The sequence below is a fragment of the Dendropsophus ebraccatus genome, chromosome 1 (assembly GCF_027789765.1).
Source record: "Dendropsophus ebraccatus isolate aDenEbr1 chromosome 1, aDenEbr1.pat, whole genome shotgun sequence".
Classification (NCBI taxonomy): domain Eukaryota; kingdom Metazoa; phylum Chordata; class Amphibia; order Anura; family Hylidae; genus Dendropsophus; species Dendropsophus ebraccatus.
Window position 1 is genome coordinate 20,062,352 of NC_091454.1, and position 19,132 is coordinate 20,081,483.

The 19,132-nt window shown below is 38.6% G+C and overlaps 1 protein-coding gene across 2 annotated transcripts in view; it reads right to left on the reverse strand.

Moving 5' to 3' along the window:
* Window positions 1–3,123: 3,123 nt before the first annotated feature.
* The window catches only part of RFX4 (regulatory factor X4), a 37,801-nt gene continuing 21,792 nt past the window's right edge, over window positions 3,124–19,132 (reverse strand). The window contains exons 10-18 of one of the 2 annotated variants that reach the window (XM_069968662.1): window positions 18,892–18,950; window positions 18,362–18,506; window positions 17,381–17,475; window positions 16,739–16,856; window positions 16,330–16,449; window positions 15,750–15,908; window positions 8,786–8,897; window positions 8,563–8,701; window positions 3,124–5,369 (exon numbers count right to left, since the gene is read on the reverse strand). In XM_069968662.1, the coding sequence (XP_069824763.1) occupies window positions 5,100–5,369; window positions 8,563–8,701; window positions 8,786–8,897; window positions 15,750–15,908; window positions 16,330–16,449; window positions 16,739–16,856; window positions 17,381–17,475; window positions 18,362–18,506; window positions 18,892–18,950 (1,217 nt within the window). In that variant the 3' untranslated portion in view covers window positions 3,124–5,099. Of the gene's footprint in view, window positions 5,370–8,562; window positions 8,702–8,785; window positions 8,946–15,749; window positions 15,909–16,329; window positions 16,450–16,738; window positions 16,857–17,380; window positions 17,476–18,361; window positions 18,507–18,891; window positions 18,951–19,132 lie in introns of both variants that reach the window. The other variant, XM_069968653.1, reaches the window with a different exon arrangement.

A 19,132-nucleotide genomic window follows, 5' to 3' on the forward strand; every position in this document is an offset into this window, starting at 1 on the left:
TACTATTTGAAACCTGTGTTCTCCTGTATTGCTGCTGTTCGAAGCCTAAAGTGTATTTATTTTATTTATAATTTATCTTATTGGCACATTATTTGCCTTTCAGAGTATTATTTGCTAAATTGTATTATTTGGAAATAGGGATGTTTACAAAATGTATATGTATCCGAACCTTTTTTTTTTTTTGGGGGGGGGGGGGGGGGGCTTTTTTCACATTTGCCCTGTAGCTAAAATGACCTAGAAACTGCCCTGGCTGTGGACATACCTTAGTGGTGAAGGACCAGTATACACATATATACATTTTATATGCACGTGTCCTTACACCTATTGGTGATTTCCTTCTTTTTATTTTTAGGTGCTTTTCTTTTGTATTATGTATTTGTGTATTGGAATAGAGATTGTAATTTTTTTAAAGATTTGATTGTCCAGCATTTCTCCTGTTTGTAGGTTTTTATTGTATAGTATATGTAAATGGACATGCTAAGAACATAGGGCACTTTAGGTGTTTATTAGAGATGAGCGCAACTCTATCATTCGGAATTTGAATACCGGTGGCTGCAGAAATTCTTGGATGCAGCCCTCAGGAGTCCTGGAAAACATGGATGCAGCCTATGACTCCTTAGGGCTGCATCCAACTTCTGCGGCCACCGGTATTTAAATGGTGAGCACGCGGACCTGAGTGTGCTCGAATTGCGCTCTTCTAAAATGTTTACGTTATAGACATGTTTAGACCCCGTTCAATTTTTAGAACCAGCCAGGAGAAGGGGGTACTGAGCACATTCTTTCTCTTTGTCATATGATGGACTCCCGGTATCTATGGGACCATCTTGATCTTGTCCACAGAAGAGAAGTAGCCAGCCGCCCATTTCTCCAAGCTTATTCTATGAGCCCAGACCCCAACCGATCTGGGCTCTGCGACGTGTCAGACGTTTTTTAAAGTGAGAGCCCTATGGATACAAAGGATATACAAGGATGGAGACATGCTCAGGCTGACTTCACACAATCGTATTTAGGCCTGTTCCAAACTATGTAAAAACAACATCCGTATTTCATAACAGCGTCCGTTATTTGTGAAATAACAGCCATTGTTTACACTACGGCCATTGTTATGAAATACGGACGTTGTTTTTACATAGTGTGAACCTGGTCTAAGGCCACGTTCAAGCAATGTGTTTGCAACAATGGCCGTTGATTAATCATAGCGGCCGATCACATTAACCCTTATGGAATCTTGGCTGGAGTGTATATACACTGTATACACTCCTGCTGGAATTTCATGCGGCTGCACAGAAAACTCACCAGTTTATTTTGTGCAGCCACTATTTATTGAACAGCGGCCGCATGAAATAGCCTGTGCAGACAATGTAAAGTGCAACTCCGGCCGTACTTCACATTATCTGCTACGGCTTATTGGAGTGCGGGCACAACCGAATGTGCCCGTATTTCAACTAAAAAGAAGTGATGTTAACCCGTTCGGTACTGCAGTACAGGCCAGGTTGAATATCTCAGACAGAGGCAGTTCTGTTACACAGCCGTATCACAGAACTGTCTGAACATGGCCTTGGCCTGCATATGCTTCCAAATGCTATGCTAAAGATGCTAGATCTGGACTGACAGATAGCAGTCCGGGTCTTGAATCTCTAATTTGGATACATCTAAGCCACAATATATACCAGTGTGAAGCTAGCCTAAGTAAACAACACAAACACAACCTGACAATGCAAAACATTACAAGAAAACCAGTAGAATAGTCCATTTCCAGTAAAACTGTTTATTGGTGTGAACACTCGCTTTACAGCTGTACAAATAATATGAATATTTCCATTTGCAACGTGCACGGTTATCACACTCGCTGCTAGCAATATATTATCTACAAATTGCTGAGACGTTATAGAAACCATTTATTATTGTCTTACCCATAGGGTAATAAGTCCGCTGCATTTCCTCTGTGCGTTCGGTAAAATATATTCCTGTTAATGCATCTACTAGAGAAACAAAGTCTACAACGCTACCATTAGACGAAATACAATCCACGTGGACACCAACACATTCTCTCAAGGCACTGTTACGTTTGTGAAAGGGAATGATCCTCTTTACAAACATCTCTGGGGTAGTAACTATCTAGATTGCCCATAAAACACTGAATTCTAGATTCTTTCTTTCGTTCCTCTGTTATTCCTCTTGGAAACGTGGGATTAAAGTGTCCCCGCCATTATAAAAACTTTGGACAAGTCGAAAGTTTTGATCCCACCAGTCTTTATATTCCGTCTCAAGACTTATAATGGAGCTCATTTTGTGCATCGAGGCAAAGATAGCGAAGAGCCGGAGAGTGAAGCACTTAACCGCTCGCTTCAAGATCAATGAGGGTCCCCAACAGATGTTAGATGTCCTAGACAAGGAGAACCCCCTAAATGTAAATGTATTCATATATTTTCAAAAGGAGTTACAGAGGAACAACACAACACAGAGATGCTCTGAAATCGGCATTCGACATGGAATATAATTCTTTTTTTAAAGAAACACGTCAGGGATGTGACCATTAGTGACCATAAATAAAGGATTTGGGCCTTATGTTCCAGACATAGCAGATCCACACCCAGAGGCAGAACTAGCCTTATGTGCCAAGTGACATGGTGCCTTTTATTCAATACCTATGGCAAAATGCTTTTCCCCCCCCCCTCCCCCACCTAAAGTCCAGGGAGGGGGTACACTTGTCCAACATCAGTCGTGTTCACAATTACCAAAGCTAACTTCAACGTTCTATAAGTTGACATTATATGCCTTGTATGTAATAATACTGCAGATTAAAGGGGAAGTTCATACTGGCAACGACACGCATGAGTTGACTGACTAACTGGTTACATCCGCCATATCACCATTATAAGTTTATGGAAGTCTGATCTCTTAGGCCATTGGTCCCTAACCTGTGAGGTTACGAAGAGTTTGAAAGCCACGGTCAATTACAATAGATGTAAATGGAGGATAATGTTTAACCAGATTGTTATAATGCACCATTTTTTTTACGACCTATGGCTGTATCCATGTTTTAAAGGCAGTCCTCGGGCCACATCCACCTTCTCTAGGCAATAGGATTCAAATGCTGATCGTTCGGGTTTGTGTCCATAATGGGAATCTGGCAGCAAAGACACAAAAACGAAGGAAAGAAGTAAGAAAAGCATGTTCTGGCCCAATGCAACCCCCACTTTGGATTGCCCATCAGAGGTGCCCCGATGATCACCCTGAACAATTCAATGTACAGAGATGCCAATGACTTTCAACATGTAAAGCAGAGGGAGCACTGGACCAAGATCATGCAAGACATTAGTATTTGATGGTTAGTGTTGAGCGGACCTGTCATACTTTTTGGCAAGTTCTCCGAATTCAAATGCTCGGCGTTTGATTCCTTGAGGCTGCAGAAGTTGGATGCCTATGGCTGTAGCCATGTTTTCCAGGACTCCCTAGAGCAACATACAACTTCTGCATCGGTGGGGAATCAAACAGCAAGCAGAGAACAGTCGAATTCGAACAGTCTGACAAGCCCGCTCAACATTAGTAATGATCCCGTCTATACGCGACCAAGTATGCATGGAAGAAGGGAACAAGCCGCTGCCAAACATCTCTAATGGTGGCTTTTTGCTCATATGAAAACCAAATAATTTGACATGTTGAAATTCAACGTCTGATGCTTTTTTTTTGCATAGTACGTCAGGTGTATCACCTTTATACTTTGATTATTTCCACAAAATCCAAAAACTGTCTACCATCCATTTACACATAAGAAAAAAGTTGTCTTTGCCTGTTAATTTTAGTGGGATGAGCTATATGGGGGCCTCCCAGAAAATGTCAGGGTAGAGATGGATAAGACATGTTGGATTTCAACTGCCCTGCCTGATCGCTTTGTTCTCAGAGAGATAAACTGTCACTAGAGTTATCCGGCAGTACCTTACCCATCCTCTTGCTATTCAGAATTCACAACACGCGAACCCTCGGCCAAGCTGAAGGTTCATGTGTAAGAAGGGATCATGGCTGATGGCCATCAGAGGCGTATTGTCTGATTTACATTGTCCTCGTCTGACAATAGAGTGAAAATTGGCCCATGTTGGTTCAGGATGTTCATGACATGCCAAATACCAAAAGGTGTCTAGGTAGTTAACATATTAAATGCTCAGTTTTTTTTGGGACATTACAATTGAAGACATAGAACCAGCCATTGAAGGCTCCTGGGCACCAGGACCAAACCATATGCAGTACTGGTGCTCACCTATGTAACACCAGGAAGGCCTATAACCAGGGCCTGTTGAGCGTCTACATGTTTACCACCTATAGTTATAGTTTCCATGTGTCCCAAGTGCTAAGGGACAAAATGGGCACCAAAAAGTCACTCTGCCTTGATCAAGCTATTCAGATATAGGGCTAGGGGAAATATGACCCATAGATGCCATTGTGTTAAAGTATATATACTGTATACAGTATATTGTGTATTCTCATAAACAGACCGTTATACCAATATATTCTTTTCTGTATATTTTACTGTATTTTTCAAACATTTTACCGAAAGATGCAAAAACATCGATCAAAACTAGATGCAAGTCAGGGTTATACCACCATGGTAATGGGTGCTAGGCTAATAAGGCCGACATTCATCTCAGGCATCCCAAGCATATTGTTATAAGTGCCTTCTGATCGCTAGAGTATGGACGTATGAAGATGAAGAAGAGCTACTGACACCAGAAGCAGATGTGTGTGGATACCTCTGACTCGCCCTTTGGGAGTCCTTCGGCACCTGCCTCGGCTGTGTCACGGGCACTATGTATATTGCAAATAAATACAATGTTAGACCTCAAATCAATACTGTCTGGAACTGGCACCACACATGGTCAAACCAATGGGAATTATTAACATAGAGAAGGCACCGATTGGCCTCACATAGTGCTCTACAGTATCAATAAATTCTCTTTTGCTACAAGAATTTTTTTTTTGTCCTCCATACACGTCCATCGTCCTCACAAGGTGTGCCCGATGTGTTAATCCCTTTCGTAGAATCTCGGGGAAGAAAAGTCTTCAACGTTCCAAACGTTCCAACGTTTTCCAATCCACAGTCTTTACTTAGCCCACCCCGTGCTAGCTTCTCCATTTATGTAGGCAAAGCCGGGAAAATGTTGCATGTGTTCATAGTCAGAGTTACGTCTTGTAGCCAGAGATGTGTACATGTCAGTAGAGCTTCCATATCTGGTAGAGTGCATGGCTGGACTGGAATAACAAGAGTTGCCGGAGGCCACTTCTTGCCATCGTGGAGTCACCTGGCTCGGATGGAGTCTCGGTGTACTAGTCATGAGGCACGGTTCCATCCGGGTCTGGCTGTTGAATGGGTACTGCAAAAAATCGAGAAAAATAATATTAGATGTGGCCTCTAATTGGAATCCCATTGGCTGAAGGTTATAGGTTAGAGATAAGCGCCATTCGAGCATGCTTGAGTCCAATCATTCAAAATCTGAATACTGAAGAAGTTGGATGCAGCCCTAGGGAATCCTGGAAAACATGGATACAGTCATAGACCATAGACTGTATCCATGTTTTTCAAAACTCCCTAGGGCTGCATCCAACTTCTTCAGCCACCGGTAATCAAATGTCAAATGATCAGATACGCATCTCATTTATTTCAATGGTAAATCCGCATCAATGTGTGGTGTCCCACCAGAGGTGTTATTCGTTTTTACGCCCCTCGCAAAAGTCTGTACTTCAAGTAAACGTGGTAATTAGTAGTACCTAAGTTTTGCCACAAGATCACGTGATGGAGAACGTTGGGGTTCGGAGAAGTTGCCATACCTGGACACTTTCACAAAGTTCACTCAACACTACACATAACCCTTAAAGTTCCTATACACTTTCAATAGCTCTTTGCCTAAGCCGACAGCTTATCCGCCCAGTTCCCCTATTCTCATGCATACTCAGTTAGACCAGGTATACATGTGTTTTCAACAGAGAGTGGACAACCCTGGCGGTGACTTATCTCTATGGAGAAAAAAGGAATTGGACACTGAAACATGCCCCATCCATTTTCTATTTGGAGAGAGTCAGGAGGCAACTAGGGTTGGGCGAGCATTCATCGGGGTGCTCAATTGAGCTTGATGCTCGACCCAGCACCTTGTGGTGCTCAGGTAAAGGTGGCCATACCCCTTCAATGATCATTGGGTCATCAGTTATACCTATTAAATTTTTTCGTTCTAATTTTGTGTATTTTGTATAAATATCCCTTTAAAGGACGATATATATATAAAAAAATAGAATGAAAAAAATAGCAGGTTCACTAGGCACCCTGCCAAGCAGGGGGAACCAGGTTAAATGCTCGAGTCTCCCATTGCTTTCAATTGGGTCCGTTACTCAAGTTGAGCACTCCAGCAATGAAAAACTTGAGTAACGAGTATTTAAAGTGACACTGTCACCCCTAGTGCATTCTGACTTCTCTACACAGGAGTAAAGGGTAAATTTAGCAGTTGTCATACCTTATTTTATATCATACATCATGGTGCTTGTTCAAGTAAAAAAGGATCTTTTATCAACTGCAGATTGTGCTAAGTGGGCTAACTGTTGGCCCCACCCCTTCACATGCCGTACCTGCGGGTCACATGCCGTACCTGCGGCTCAATTCATAACACAGAAGCCGGGACCTGATACGGAGGTCGGATCCCCCATGATGTCTTACTTTCCCCCTATTCTGTGCATAGGGGAAAAGTTGATTTTGCCCGGACAACCTCTTTAATAGCCCCTCATTGTGCATTGGCTATATCCTAACTACCTATAGGGGGGCTCACTGTATCTGATTTGGTTAATGTAATTATAGCCGCCGTTTCCGAACAATAAATTCATTGGGGGAGATTTATCAAACATGGTGTGAAGTGAAACCAACCAACCAATCAGATTCCACCTTTCAAAGAGTCTGTGAGGAATGAAAGGAGGAATCTGATTGGTTGCTAGGGGCAACTGGGCCAGTTTCACTTTACACCATGTTTGATAAATCTCCCCTATTTTTTTTTGTATTTTATGTACAATTTTTTTAAGTATTTACATTTATTCATATTTTTAGGGTTTACACTTCCTCCACACCGGATCTGGCATTGTGAATATGTCACTTGTTTTGGTGGGGGGGTTTAAGAGCCTTGGTCCTCATCTACAAGTTGGCGGATTGTGGAGAATAGACAACAGCACAGAGATGTTTTATTTTTCCAGCTTCTCGGGGGCCACAGCTGCGAATGTCAGAAGTTTAAAGGACAAAAAACGACAGTCTAAAAATAATACAGACTGTGGCGGATAATAAATGCTATTATGACGGGAAGATGGAAAGTTTGGTCGTGGTGGGTCAGCTAATTGAAAATGACTCATTACTTTGCTTTTCCTCTGGCTTTAGTGAAGAGACCATTGAAAGACAATGTTTTAAGACCGTGTTGCTGGCATGCGTCGGAGCGTCTCTCCAGTGAACTCTCTATTCAGTCCTCACAGTCCATGCCATCTGCACAGATGTTGGCATGTTGCGGCCTCGGTCACCTCTCACACTGCACATCCGGTTTCATGGGGCCGATATTTAGGCTCTGTGTTCTCGGAGATCTTTGTTGATGATGAAGGCGATGCTTGTTGTGCTATTCTTGACAGGAAATTACCATTTTTTTTTTCTGGGGCAACAAGCTCTAAGCTAGCAAAGACTGTTAACCCCTTACTGCCAGAGGAATAAGGGGGCAAAGGTCAATAGGCTCACTAAAAAAGGGTTATCCCACCAAACCAGTTACAGAACACACTTCAGCCATGTACTAAAAAGACCTACATTCTTCCGGTACTTATCAGCTGCTGTATGTCCTGTATGTCTTTCACATGGCGTGCTTAACAGTTTTTAGTGAAAACTTAAAGGGGAACTCTGACATTTTTTTTTCTTTCAAATCATCTGGTGTCAGAAAGTTATATAGATTTGTGATTTACTTCTATTTAAAGCGAATGTACTATCAGGTACATTCGCTTAAACACAACCCGCAGATAGATCGGGACAGGGAAGCCGATGTCACGGTCCATTGTTTGAACTGCGGCCCGGTTGCCGTGTACGGCACCATTCTATCCTCGGGTAACGGGCCGGGGCTGAAGCACTGGAGGCGGGCTGGCCCGCCCCCAGTGGGAGGAGTCCCCTGCCCCTCTATGATGCGGCTCCATTGATTCTAACAGAGCCGCGTCATAGAGCGGAAGGGATTTTTCATCCACTGGGGGCAGGCCAGCCCGCCTCCAGGGCTTCAGCCCCGGTCTGGTACCCGTGGTTCCCTGCGTCGGTGCCGATCTATCCATAGGTCGTGTTAAAGCGAATGCACCTGATGGTACATTCACTTTAAAAATCTCCAGTCTTCCAGTACTTATCAGCTGCTGGATGTCCTGCAGGAAGCAGTGCTCTCTGCTGCCACCTCTGTCCAAAGCAGTAGCAGAGCAGTAGCTTACTGAAGAGCCCCGGGCCTATGGTAAAGTTAATCCGCCCCTGGTCAACCCCCCCTAAAAACCTAAGTGGTCCAGTATGTAATCATGTCTAGTACCAACCTGAGAGGGGCTCCTGTGATACGCTGTATAATGAAGCGGTGTTGTAATCCCAGATTCATGTGGTAGAGATGTATACTGAGATGCAATTGGATGTGGACTCTGGTTGCTGTAGGTTCCATAATTGTAACTTCCTGTGTATCTGGAAGGCGAAAAAAAAAATCATGCTGTAATTCTTATAATAACTTGTGATGTCATTTCATTTAAATATTGTCACACTACTTACCCATGTTCCTCTCGGTGTGGATAGACGGGTATCCTGTGTGTGACGGATGGGGGCATGTGTGGACTCCTCATACAGGGTAACTGCTGGCTGTTCTCTCCTGCTCCATTGGCAGCTGTGGTGACAGTATATGTCAGTGACCATGTGTATGACTGCATTGCACCTGCAAAATGCCAACAACATAGTATCGGAATTAACCGTTTAGTGTATTTTCACCTAGGAATTGGACTAAGCAAGGGGCGAGACAATCTCCTTTGGTGTCCAAGGCTGAATGTTTGGTGCATATATATATATATATATATATATATATATTTCTTTTTTATATATAATATATATAAATATATATATTTACTTACTTATAATACATATTTTATTTTATAATATTAATAATATTATATAATATTATTATATTTATAATATCTATATATTTTTAAATTTACTTTTTTATTTATATTATATTATTATATATTATTTAGGCAATGTTCACACAACATCTTTTCAGCTCCGTTTAAAATAACGTCCGTCATTTTGAGTCTAAACTAACAGACGGCATTTACCTGCCTGACCTCCCCTTAGTGCAATGACTGGTGTTTGTACATTATTCTAGTTTGGTTACTAATTGGCCTTTGGATGCGGCTTAATAGAAAAGTCCATTGAGTTTAATAGGAAAAACGCAGATAGAACGGTGACAAAGGAAAAACGGTGTGTGGACAACTAATAAAAAACGTCCGCTGTTTGCAAAAGACGTCCGAAAATAATGATCATGTTCATTATTTTGACGTCCGCGGTAAAATTATTATTCAATACACTGTGTGCATTGGACGTTCGTCTTCCCATTGACTTCAATGCATTGCCATTGCACTCAGTTAAATCGCGGCAAAAATGCATGGTTTTTTAAATATCAAAATTGCTGCCTTTTCTCCATTTTTGACGTTGTGTGAACATAACCTTATTTATTTTATATTTATGTTATTTATTTATAGTACTCATTTATTACTATTTATTTATATTATTTATTTATTATTATTAGTCATTTATAGTATTTATTTGTGTACATTTATTTATTTAATAAATCGATTTTGTGTGACTTTCTCAGTGCTGCGTGACTGCGTAGTATTGCCCCACAGTTGAGCATCAACAGTATCGAGTCAAGGCTATTGTTATGGGGTATTTTTTTCCCCCTTCAGGAAAGGATTTTGCTGTGCGGACCACCCAGCTAGTTAGCTCATTAGTATTTACTTATGTAAATGAGTTGGCGAAAAAATGTCAAATGCGTCAAACAATGAAGGCAATAAGAGCTATCATTTGCATTCCTTTAAAGACTTATGTGTATATACAGCCAACCAGAACAATCGGTGACACCGAGCGCAGCGCATGACAGGTTTCTAATAAAATCTTAGAGGGGGGAAGTGTAATGATAGTCACCATGAAATCACAGCTGGAGAGGCCCAAAGATACCGCTACTATGTTCTATATGTATTGAATTAAATCTAAAATCTATTTATTTATATCTATCTTCTATCTATCTATCTATATCTATCATCTATCTATCTATCTATCTATCTATCTATCTATCTATCTATCTATCTATCTATCTATCTATCTCCTATCTATCTATCTCTATATCTATCTATCTATCTATCTCCTATCTATCTTCTATCTATCTATCTATCTATCTCTATCTATCTTCTAGCAAATAGATAATCCACGGCACTCACAGGGTTAAACGGTGAAAAAAGTAAGTGATTTATTGCAGCATTCCAAAACAAGACACGAAGTTTCGGTAACCTCACGTTACCATCCTCAAGTGTCAAGTGTCTATCTATCTCCTATCTATCTCCTATCTATCTATCTATCTATCTATCTATCTATCTATCTATCTATCTTCTATCTATCTATCTATCTCCTATTTATCTATCTATCTATCTATCTATCTATCTATCTATTTATCTATCATTTATCTATGTCCTATCTATTATCTATCTATCTATTATCTATCTATCTATCTATCTATCTATCTATCTATCTATCTATCAATCATCTATATATTATCTATCTTTTATCTATCTATCTATCTATCTATCTATCTATTATCTATCTATCAATCATCTATATATTATCTATCTCCTATCTATCTATCTATCTATCTCCTATCTATCTATCTATCTATCTATCTATCTATTTATCTATCATTTATCTATGTCCTATCTATTATCTATCTATCTATCTCCTATCTATCTATTATCTATCTATCTATCTATCAATCATCTATATATTATCTATCTTTTATCTATCTATCTATCTATCTATCTATCTATTATCTATCTATCAATCATCTATATATTATCTATCTCCTATCTCCTATCTATCTATCTATCTATCTATCTATCTATCTATCTATCTATCTCCTATCTATCTATTATCTATCTATCTATCTATCTATCTATCTATCTATCTATCTATCAATCATCTATATATTATCTATCTTTTACCTATCTATCTATCTATCTATCTATCTATCTCCTATCTATCTATTATCTATCTATCTATCTATCAATCATCTATATATTATCTATCTATCTATCTATCTATCTATTATCTATCTATCTATCTCCTATCTATCTATCTATCTATTATCTATCTATCAATCATCTATATATTATCTATCTCCTATCTATCTATCTCCTATCTATCTATCTATCTATCTATCTATCTATCTTCTATCTTTCTATCTATCTATCTATTTATTTATTTATCTATCTATCTATCTATCTTCTATCTATCTCCTATCTATCTATCTATCTATCTATCTATCTATCTATCTATCTATCATCTATCTATCATCTATCTATCTCCTATCTATTATCTATCTATTATCTATCTATCTATCTATCTATCTCTTATCTATCTATCTATCTATCTATCTCCTATCTATCTATCTATCTATCTCCTATCTCCTATCTATCTATCTATCTATCTATCTATCTATCTATCTATCTATCTATCTATCTATCTATCTCCTATCTATCTATTATCTATCTATCTATCTATCTATCTATCTATCTATCTATCTATCTATCTCCTATCTATCTATTATCTATCTATCTATCTATCAATCATCTATATATTATCTATCTATCTATCTATCTATTATCTATCTATCTATCTCCTATCTATCTATCTATCTATTATCTATCTATCAATCATCTATATATTATCTATCTCCTATCTATCTATCTCCTATCTATCTATCTATCTATCTATCTATCTTCTATCTTTCTATCTATCTATCTATTTATTTATTTATCTATCTATCTATCTTCTATCTATCTATCTCCTATCTATCTATCTATCTATCTATCATCTATCTATCATCTATCTATCTCCTATCTATTATCTATCTATTATCTATCTATCTATCTATCTTTATTTATTTATTTATCTATCTATCTGATACCTCTATGTATCACCTATTTATCCTTCTAATACTTATAAATATATTAAAATTTCATTCTGAAATTCAATAAGGGGACAGCTCATTGACTTTAGTAAGTACCATGTAATGCTCTGTTTTTCCTGTAATGGTGCTGCAGGGAAATTAAAGGGGTAGTGCGGCTGAGCAGTTACTGACGTGGCTGAGTGGGGGCCGACATGAGGGATGGCTGGAGTGGTCCGGCCGGTCTCCCGAAGATGTCGTCATTGTCCCAAGATGGCGGCCGGGGATTAACAGTAATGCGGTGAGTATAATGCACCACACTTCCGGGAGTGGGGGGGGGGGGGGGGGACACGGGGAAGGGGGCCATTCACTTACATAACACACATTGCAAAGTTGTATAACTACCCCTTTAAATAACTGCTATGCAGCCAATGATACAGTTGGTCCATGATTACAGGTGTGGTCAGTTGGCTTTTTACATAGTGATGATAGTGATATCACCTTCCTATGATTTCAGGTTCTGTACATTCAGAGTTAAGAAAGTCATAAATTTCCTTTGGTGGACTCCGAATGACTTGCCAATAATACTCCATTCTCTGGCTTGTTTTCGTATTCTGGTACACAGAGGTGGAGTTATTCCAACCTATGACTGTAGCATCCGACTACACAGGATTTGTTTGTTGTCTGTTACCATGGAAATGCCTAACTCTGCCCAACAATATTATTTTGTGTCAGAACCTGTTGGCAATATGGCTCCAGGTTTAATTTTCCAATGTATTGGGACTATAGGAAGAATTGGTTGTTGAGGCGAACACGGCCTTTAAAGAAAATATTGTATTATTGAAACTGTCCCTTTAAGTGTACTTTAAAGTTTCTGTTTCTACCTGTCCTAGGTCAGACTATGTTTAGGGGCTCAAACTTTGCACAAGCTTTGATAATTATTTCTATTTTTTTAATATATTTTTTTATATGCCTATAATATATATCTATATTCAAATTAAGTTGATCTTTATATATTTTTTACATTATAGTTGTATTATTATTTTAGCATTATATTATGTTAGTATGTTATGTTAGTATGTTTTTATATATTATGTTGATCTTTATATATTTTTAGTTCAAGTTTTAGTTCAATTATTATTTTAATATTATTATTTGAGCTTTATATTATGTTATTTATATATATCATGTTGATCTTCATGTATTTTTTACATTTTTTGTTGTATTATTATTATTTGAGCATTATATTATGTTCTTTTTATATATCATATTGATCTTTTAAATATTTTTTACATTTTGGTTGTATTATTATTATTACTATTTGAGCATTATATTATATTTATTTTATACATTATGTTGATCTTTATATATATATATTTTTTTTACATTTTAGTTGTATTATTATTTTAGCATTCTATTATGTTATTTTTTTACACATTATGTTTGCTACTTTTACATCAACCCACTTGCTCTTCCTTTACCCTCTCACACATGGTACGCAACTTTAGTCCTTTTCAAAACCCATTAAGGTAGTTAAATACAGATCGTAGAATGAAAGGTTAAACTTCGTCTTTTCAGGTCAGGCCGGCCTCTTTGCGGGGCTTTTTTTTTCTTTCTTGTATTTTATAATGTTTGCACTGTAGGTCACCACTTCGTAGCCCTTAAACATTTCACTGGAGGGTAAACTTGCCCAGAGTACCCAAACAAATAGCTCCCAAGTGTGAGAATGGCTCAGTGTTTTAGGCCGTAAAGTAAAGGCTCCATTGGAAGCCAGCAAGATAGATGAGCTGAATAGAAGCTGTGCGCATTTGTAATGGGCAACAATGTCCCATCATAAGTTGTAGGCCGGGCATTGACCAGAAAGGCATACATCACAGCTCTATAAACAGGCAACTTAACAATACAGACATCCATGGAATGTAAAGCAGAATCCTTTCGCCCAAGGGAAAGGACCGGGACAATAAAGGCGGCCTCATACTGCTGAATAGGGGTTTACATAGGAGATTGTAAAATGTTAAAACTGCATCACTTTACCAGAATCTTAGTTTATGTTCACACTACTTTTTTTTTTTGTTTGTTTTTTACTCTTATAACTATTATTATGTAAAAATAAATTGATATCAATGGAGGCCATCAATTTTATTGGAATTGATTGTATAACATCTAGTTTGTTTGTCATACGCTTTCATTTACTCATATAGAAAACTTTTTTCGTGTTCAATACATCAGGTCTATAGGGATAACTTAATGCTCTTGGACTCCAATATAAAAACTGTAACGGGGTCCTCCAACTAGGTTGCATCATAGGATCTCTTCATAGAGGCCCTTGAGGTATGCCTTCAATAACTGATAGATGATATAGATATATACAGGAACATTCTGTGTTGTCTATGGGGAGGGGAGGAGTAAACTGCAGCCAGATAGCTCTAGCTGTGGCTAATCTCTATGAGGATAAAGAAGTCGGGCAGTGATTTTTCTATCACACCCCACCCTTATCTCCATCGATAGCATTTATCAGTGGACGGTAGGCCCCATACACCTTATACCAATGACTGAATGGCGGGTATGGCTGACAAAAGAATAAGGGGTCCTTTAGGTCCCAGGGCCTTGGTGCTACTTTGGCACCCTCTTTAGATATGTTCCTGACAATGACCTCACTTTTGGTAGGTGTTAAGTCTTGGCTTGAGTGGTAAATCCTCCAGTTGTCTAACTTCCATGTCAGGTCACACTGGGCACTAGTCATGTTTCCACTGGTGAAGGGAGGACATGACAAAGTCCTTGCAACTTGTGGTCAACGTATAGAACCACCAACATAGGTAAGGACTATTTTGTGTTGGTTTTCCTCATAATCCCCCAGTCATTAAGAGTCTAAAGGGTCCTTTAGTGGTATACTGATCCGAGGGTATGCCTCTGGTGGGACCCCAGTGATCAGCTGTAACCTGTAGAGCAATCCAGCTACAAGTACTCAGTGCCCCTACTAAGCGAATCACCACAGTTCCCATTGAAAATGTTGGGCTGTCCATTTAGTCCGTTCTAGAAAAGAGAGAATTTCTTGTGGCTGTTCTTCTCCCTTATAGATGAGGGGTACCTCCTTTATAAACTCTTGAGTCACCTTATAGGGTAAAGGAAAATATTTTTTTTCCATTAGGCAACCTCTTTAAAGGAGCTCAGCTGGCCATACACATAAGATACTTGTTCAATTTTCAGCTATCTCTTGTGATCCTTCTATACACTTGGATATATGCTCGGATCGGCCAATTATACATGCATTCTTAATGTCAAAAGGGGAGAAAGAAGTTTCAAGACTCCTCTCCCCAAAAGCAAAAGAACTGAGTAGTAAAAATCCAACATGGCTGAACCTTCTTTGCCATCAAGGAAGAGTTGGGAACCACCATACTTATTAGATGGTCAATGAGTATTGATGAAATTGGATCTTGACTCTCCCCTACCAGCAGATGGTGGGGAAGAGTTGGGACCCACCATGTACATTAGAGCACAAGGCTCAATTCCAATGTCTGATGAGTGTCCTACCTGTTGTTACCACCAGTGCACTACTCTCTGGAGAATGGTTGCTCACAGGGGATATTGCCGATGGAAGATCGACGGAGGTCGAAGATGTGTTCGGTGAAAATGGAATTGGAGATGGAGTGGAAATTGCAGGTTCGGCCAATATAATTTCTTCCGTGTCCTCTGAGGAATAAAAAAAATACATACACTTATTAAAGAACCAATGGGCACACTATATTTCAACACTCCCAATCCTCTTTTTCCCTAAGATTAGTGGTGCCAGATGTAAGAAGGAGCAAAGCAGAGGAATCCATCTTCTTCTTAAATAATATCATATTAATAGTTAGTTGAATCACTTGGCCATGAGTAGAGATGTGCCAACCTTGGTTTTGTCCAAACCTAAGCATGTGGCATATGACTACCAATGGCTGAAGAATTTGGATAGTTGTATCCATGGTTTCCAGGACTCCCAACCAGGACTCTGCAGCCAACCTCTTCAATCATCTCTAGTCTCAAGAAGTTACAGGTCATTTACATAGGTTAACAAGGCCTTATGGGTTTACTGTGTATGTCTTTATTACTAGTCATTGGACAACCAACATACCGCTATGGGCTTGTCCTTTCATTGATCTCATAAGCTCACTGGCCCGTTCCTGGCAGTGCAACGACTCCAACAAATAAAGGACATAGTCATCAAACATCAAGTGAATAAGGTGGAAGGAACCTGAGTAAAAGAAAGGATATTACATATAGCTTGTTATATATCTGCATGTGAATCTATGTCATGGTTATAGATTGGAGACACACAAAAAGGATCATAAAAAGTTCATAGTCAAAAAGCGTTTGTGTTATTTGCATTTCCATTGTAAGTCAGGTTGGTCTGTTTTAGATTTCAATTGGAACCCCAATTTATAGGTACAACAATGATAAGACGCCCAATAGAATGCGTGATGTGAGTTTAAATTGTTTCATATAAAATTTCATTCCTTAAAATTCAGAATTTGTATACATACCAAAACTTGGTGCACTGTGTAACGTCATGTCCCGGATGACTCTTGTGCCAAAACAAGACCAGATTAAGAGGAACTGCTGTGCTATCCTTCTTAATGAGCCTGTTTTTTTGGACGCTACCTAAAATGTAAGACAAGAACATAGAATGTAGCAGAAGTAAAGCTTTTACCAGTTTAATTTACCATTAGTACTTTTTTTATTTATTTATTTTTGCTTTAAATGCATTTAAAATACAATTTTGTGTGTGTCCATAGCTCCTGTAAAGAACTCTGCGTCTCCATGGTAACAGACTACAAACAAACCCTGTGTAGTCCTTCTGCAGTCACACTCAATTAAGAGTAAACTTTACGGGTCATATGTGTTTTGGTACACAAGAGCCTATATATTTTATACTAGACACATACTATAGCGGCCCTATACTGAAAGATGTCAACCCCAATCTTCTTAAGAAACCATTTGTTACTTATAGAAAGGTAAAGTCTATAGTATACAACCATAGAAGTCATGGCATTGTTTTTCTTCTCAAGAGGACTAATACAGTGCTGTAATATAAATATACTACATTATAAGATGTGTACACAAACTTTATAAATAAATAAATAAATAATAATAATAACAATAACAATAACAATAAACAAACTTACCTTCACGACACATCTGTCCACCATGGAATCCAACCAATCGATGTATGACTCTATTGGAGACTGTTCTTCTAATAAATGGTCAAACTCCTGATACACTGCAGAACCAAAGATTAGATGTCACAGATTACAGTGAGTGATTCCTTAACTAGCGATTAGCTTCACAATGTGTCAGTCAATTAAGAATAAAAACCAGGGTTAAAGCCGCCTGGTTTTATTTCACTGGCCCATATAATCCTTCCAACCTTAAGACATTGATACCTGAAGTAGAATGTTCATCATTTTATGTACTTATGTTTTCTCAATTTTGATTCATAGTAAATTTCAAAATTCTACTGGTTGTCCTTGGAAACAGACTACAGTTTAGGACTACTCTGTTGTCAGACATGTGACCTGATAGCTGAGCTCCAAAGATGCCCAACTACACTTAATGGCTCTCAGATGAACATTATTTTCAGTTCTCACTTCCAATCCCTTTATTTTGCTTAGCCAAGCAAGGGGTAAGCGGGTGCCAGACTCTCCTCGCAGCAGCTTATCTCTCAGAGAACAGAAAGATAGGAAAGTTAAAATTCAACATATCCGACCTTTTTCTCCTTTGATATTATGTGTTTGGACAGAATCAAGGGGCTTCCATATGCATTAGATAGTTATCCATCTCTAGAATTTCACAGGCTTGGACAACTTTTTACTAATGATCTCATGAACATAACTATTCTAGAAAATAAAGCTGCCACCTCCATAACAGGAACTCTACTGAGCAGAAGTGGCAGCAAAGAGCACTGTGTCAGACTGGAAAGAATACACCACTTACTGCAGGACATAAAGCAGCTGATAAGTACTGGCAGAGTTAAGATGTAAATTACAAATCTATATGATTATCTGACACAAGTTCATTTGAAAGAAACATTTCTCCAAAATATAATTCCATGTTTAACCCTTTCAGACAATTAGTTCCAATGCACCACTGCATGCCGTATCTCTTACACTGAATGATAAGTTTTCTGTGTTCATCTCTGGAATCTTCTATAGTATAAAGACTTTGTTTGGTAATGCTATTAAGGTCAACGTTCCTCCAGTCTTCCAGCATCTGAAATGTGATATCGGCACTGTGTATAACTGTCCTGGAGGCCTGAAAAATCACGATATGAATGAAACAAGATAAACAGGTAGTAAAAAAAAAATACTCATAGATGAGAGTGGCTGGGAGGTCAAACACTGACTATAATGAAGGGGTAGCTTTGTACAATTGTTGACTTTAATGAATGTCGGTGTAATTCCTCATTTTTCCTGTGGTGGCACTGCAGGGAAATTGTACACCCGAGGTTCACCCACAGATTACAGCCAATCACTGTGGTCTCAGCAGAGAGACTATTCTTCGGGTGGAAAAATTGAAATTGGCGCCAAACTCAAAGTCTCCCATAGCTTCACCTGAGGCAGATGGACTTATTGTTATACTATATGAAATAATACAGTTTGGCTTTTTAAATTTAGGTGAGTTACATAAAAATACTTACCTGGCATAAGTGGTTTAATGATGTCTGTCGTCGAAGGATCTGAGAAAATCTTTTTGACACTATGAGAAAAAAACAGATGTTTTATCCAATCCAATTGAACATTGTCATGTAAATTATGCAAAGCTATGTTAGGAATAGAAATACAGTGGTGCCTTGGATTACGAGCATAATTCTTTCCGGGACGGTGTTTGTAATCCAAATCCACTCTTAAACCAAAGCAAATTTTCCCATAAGAAATCAT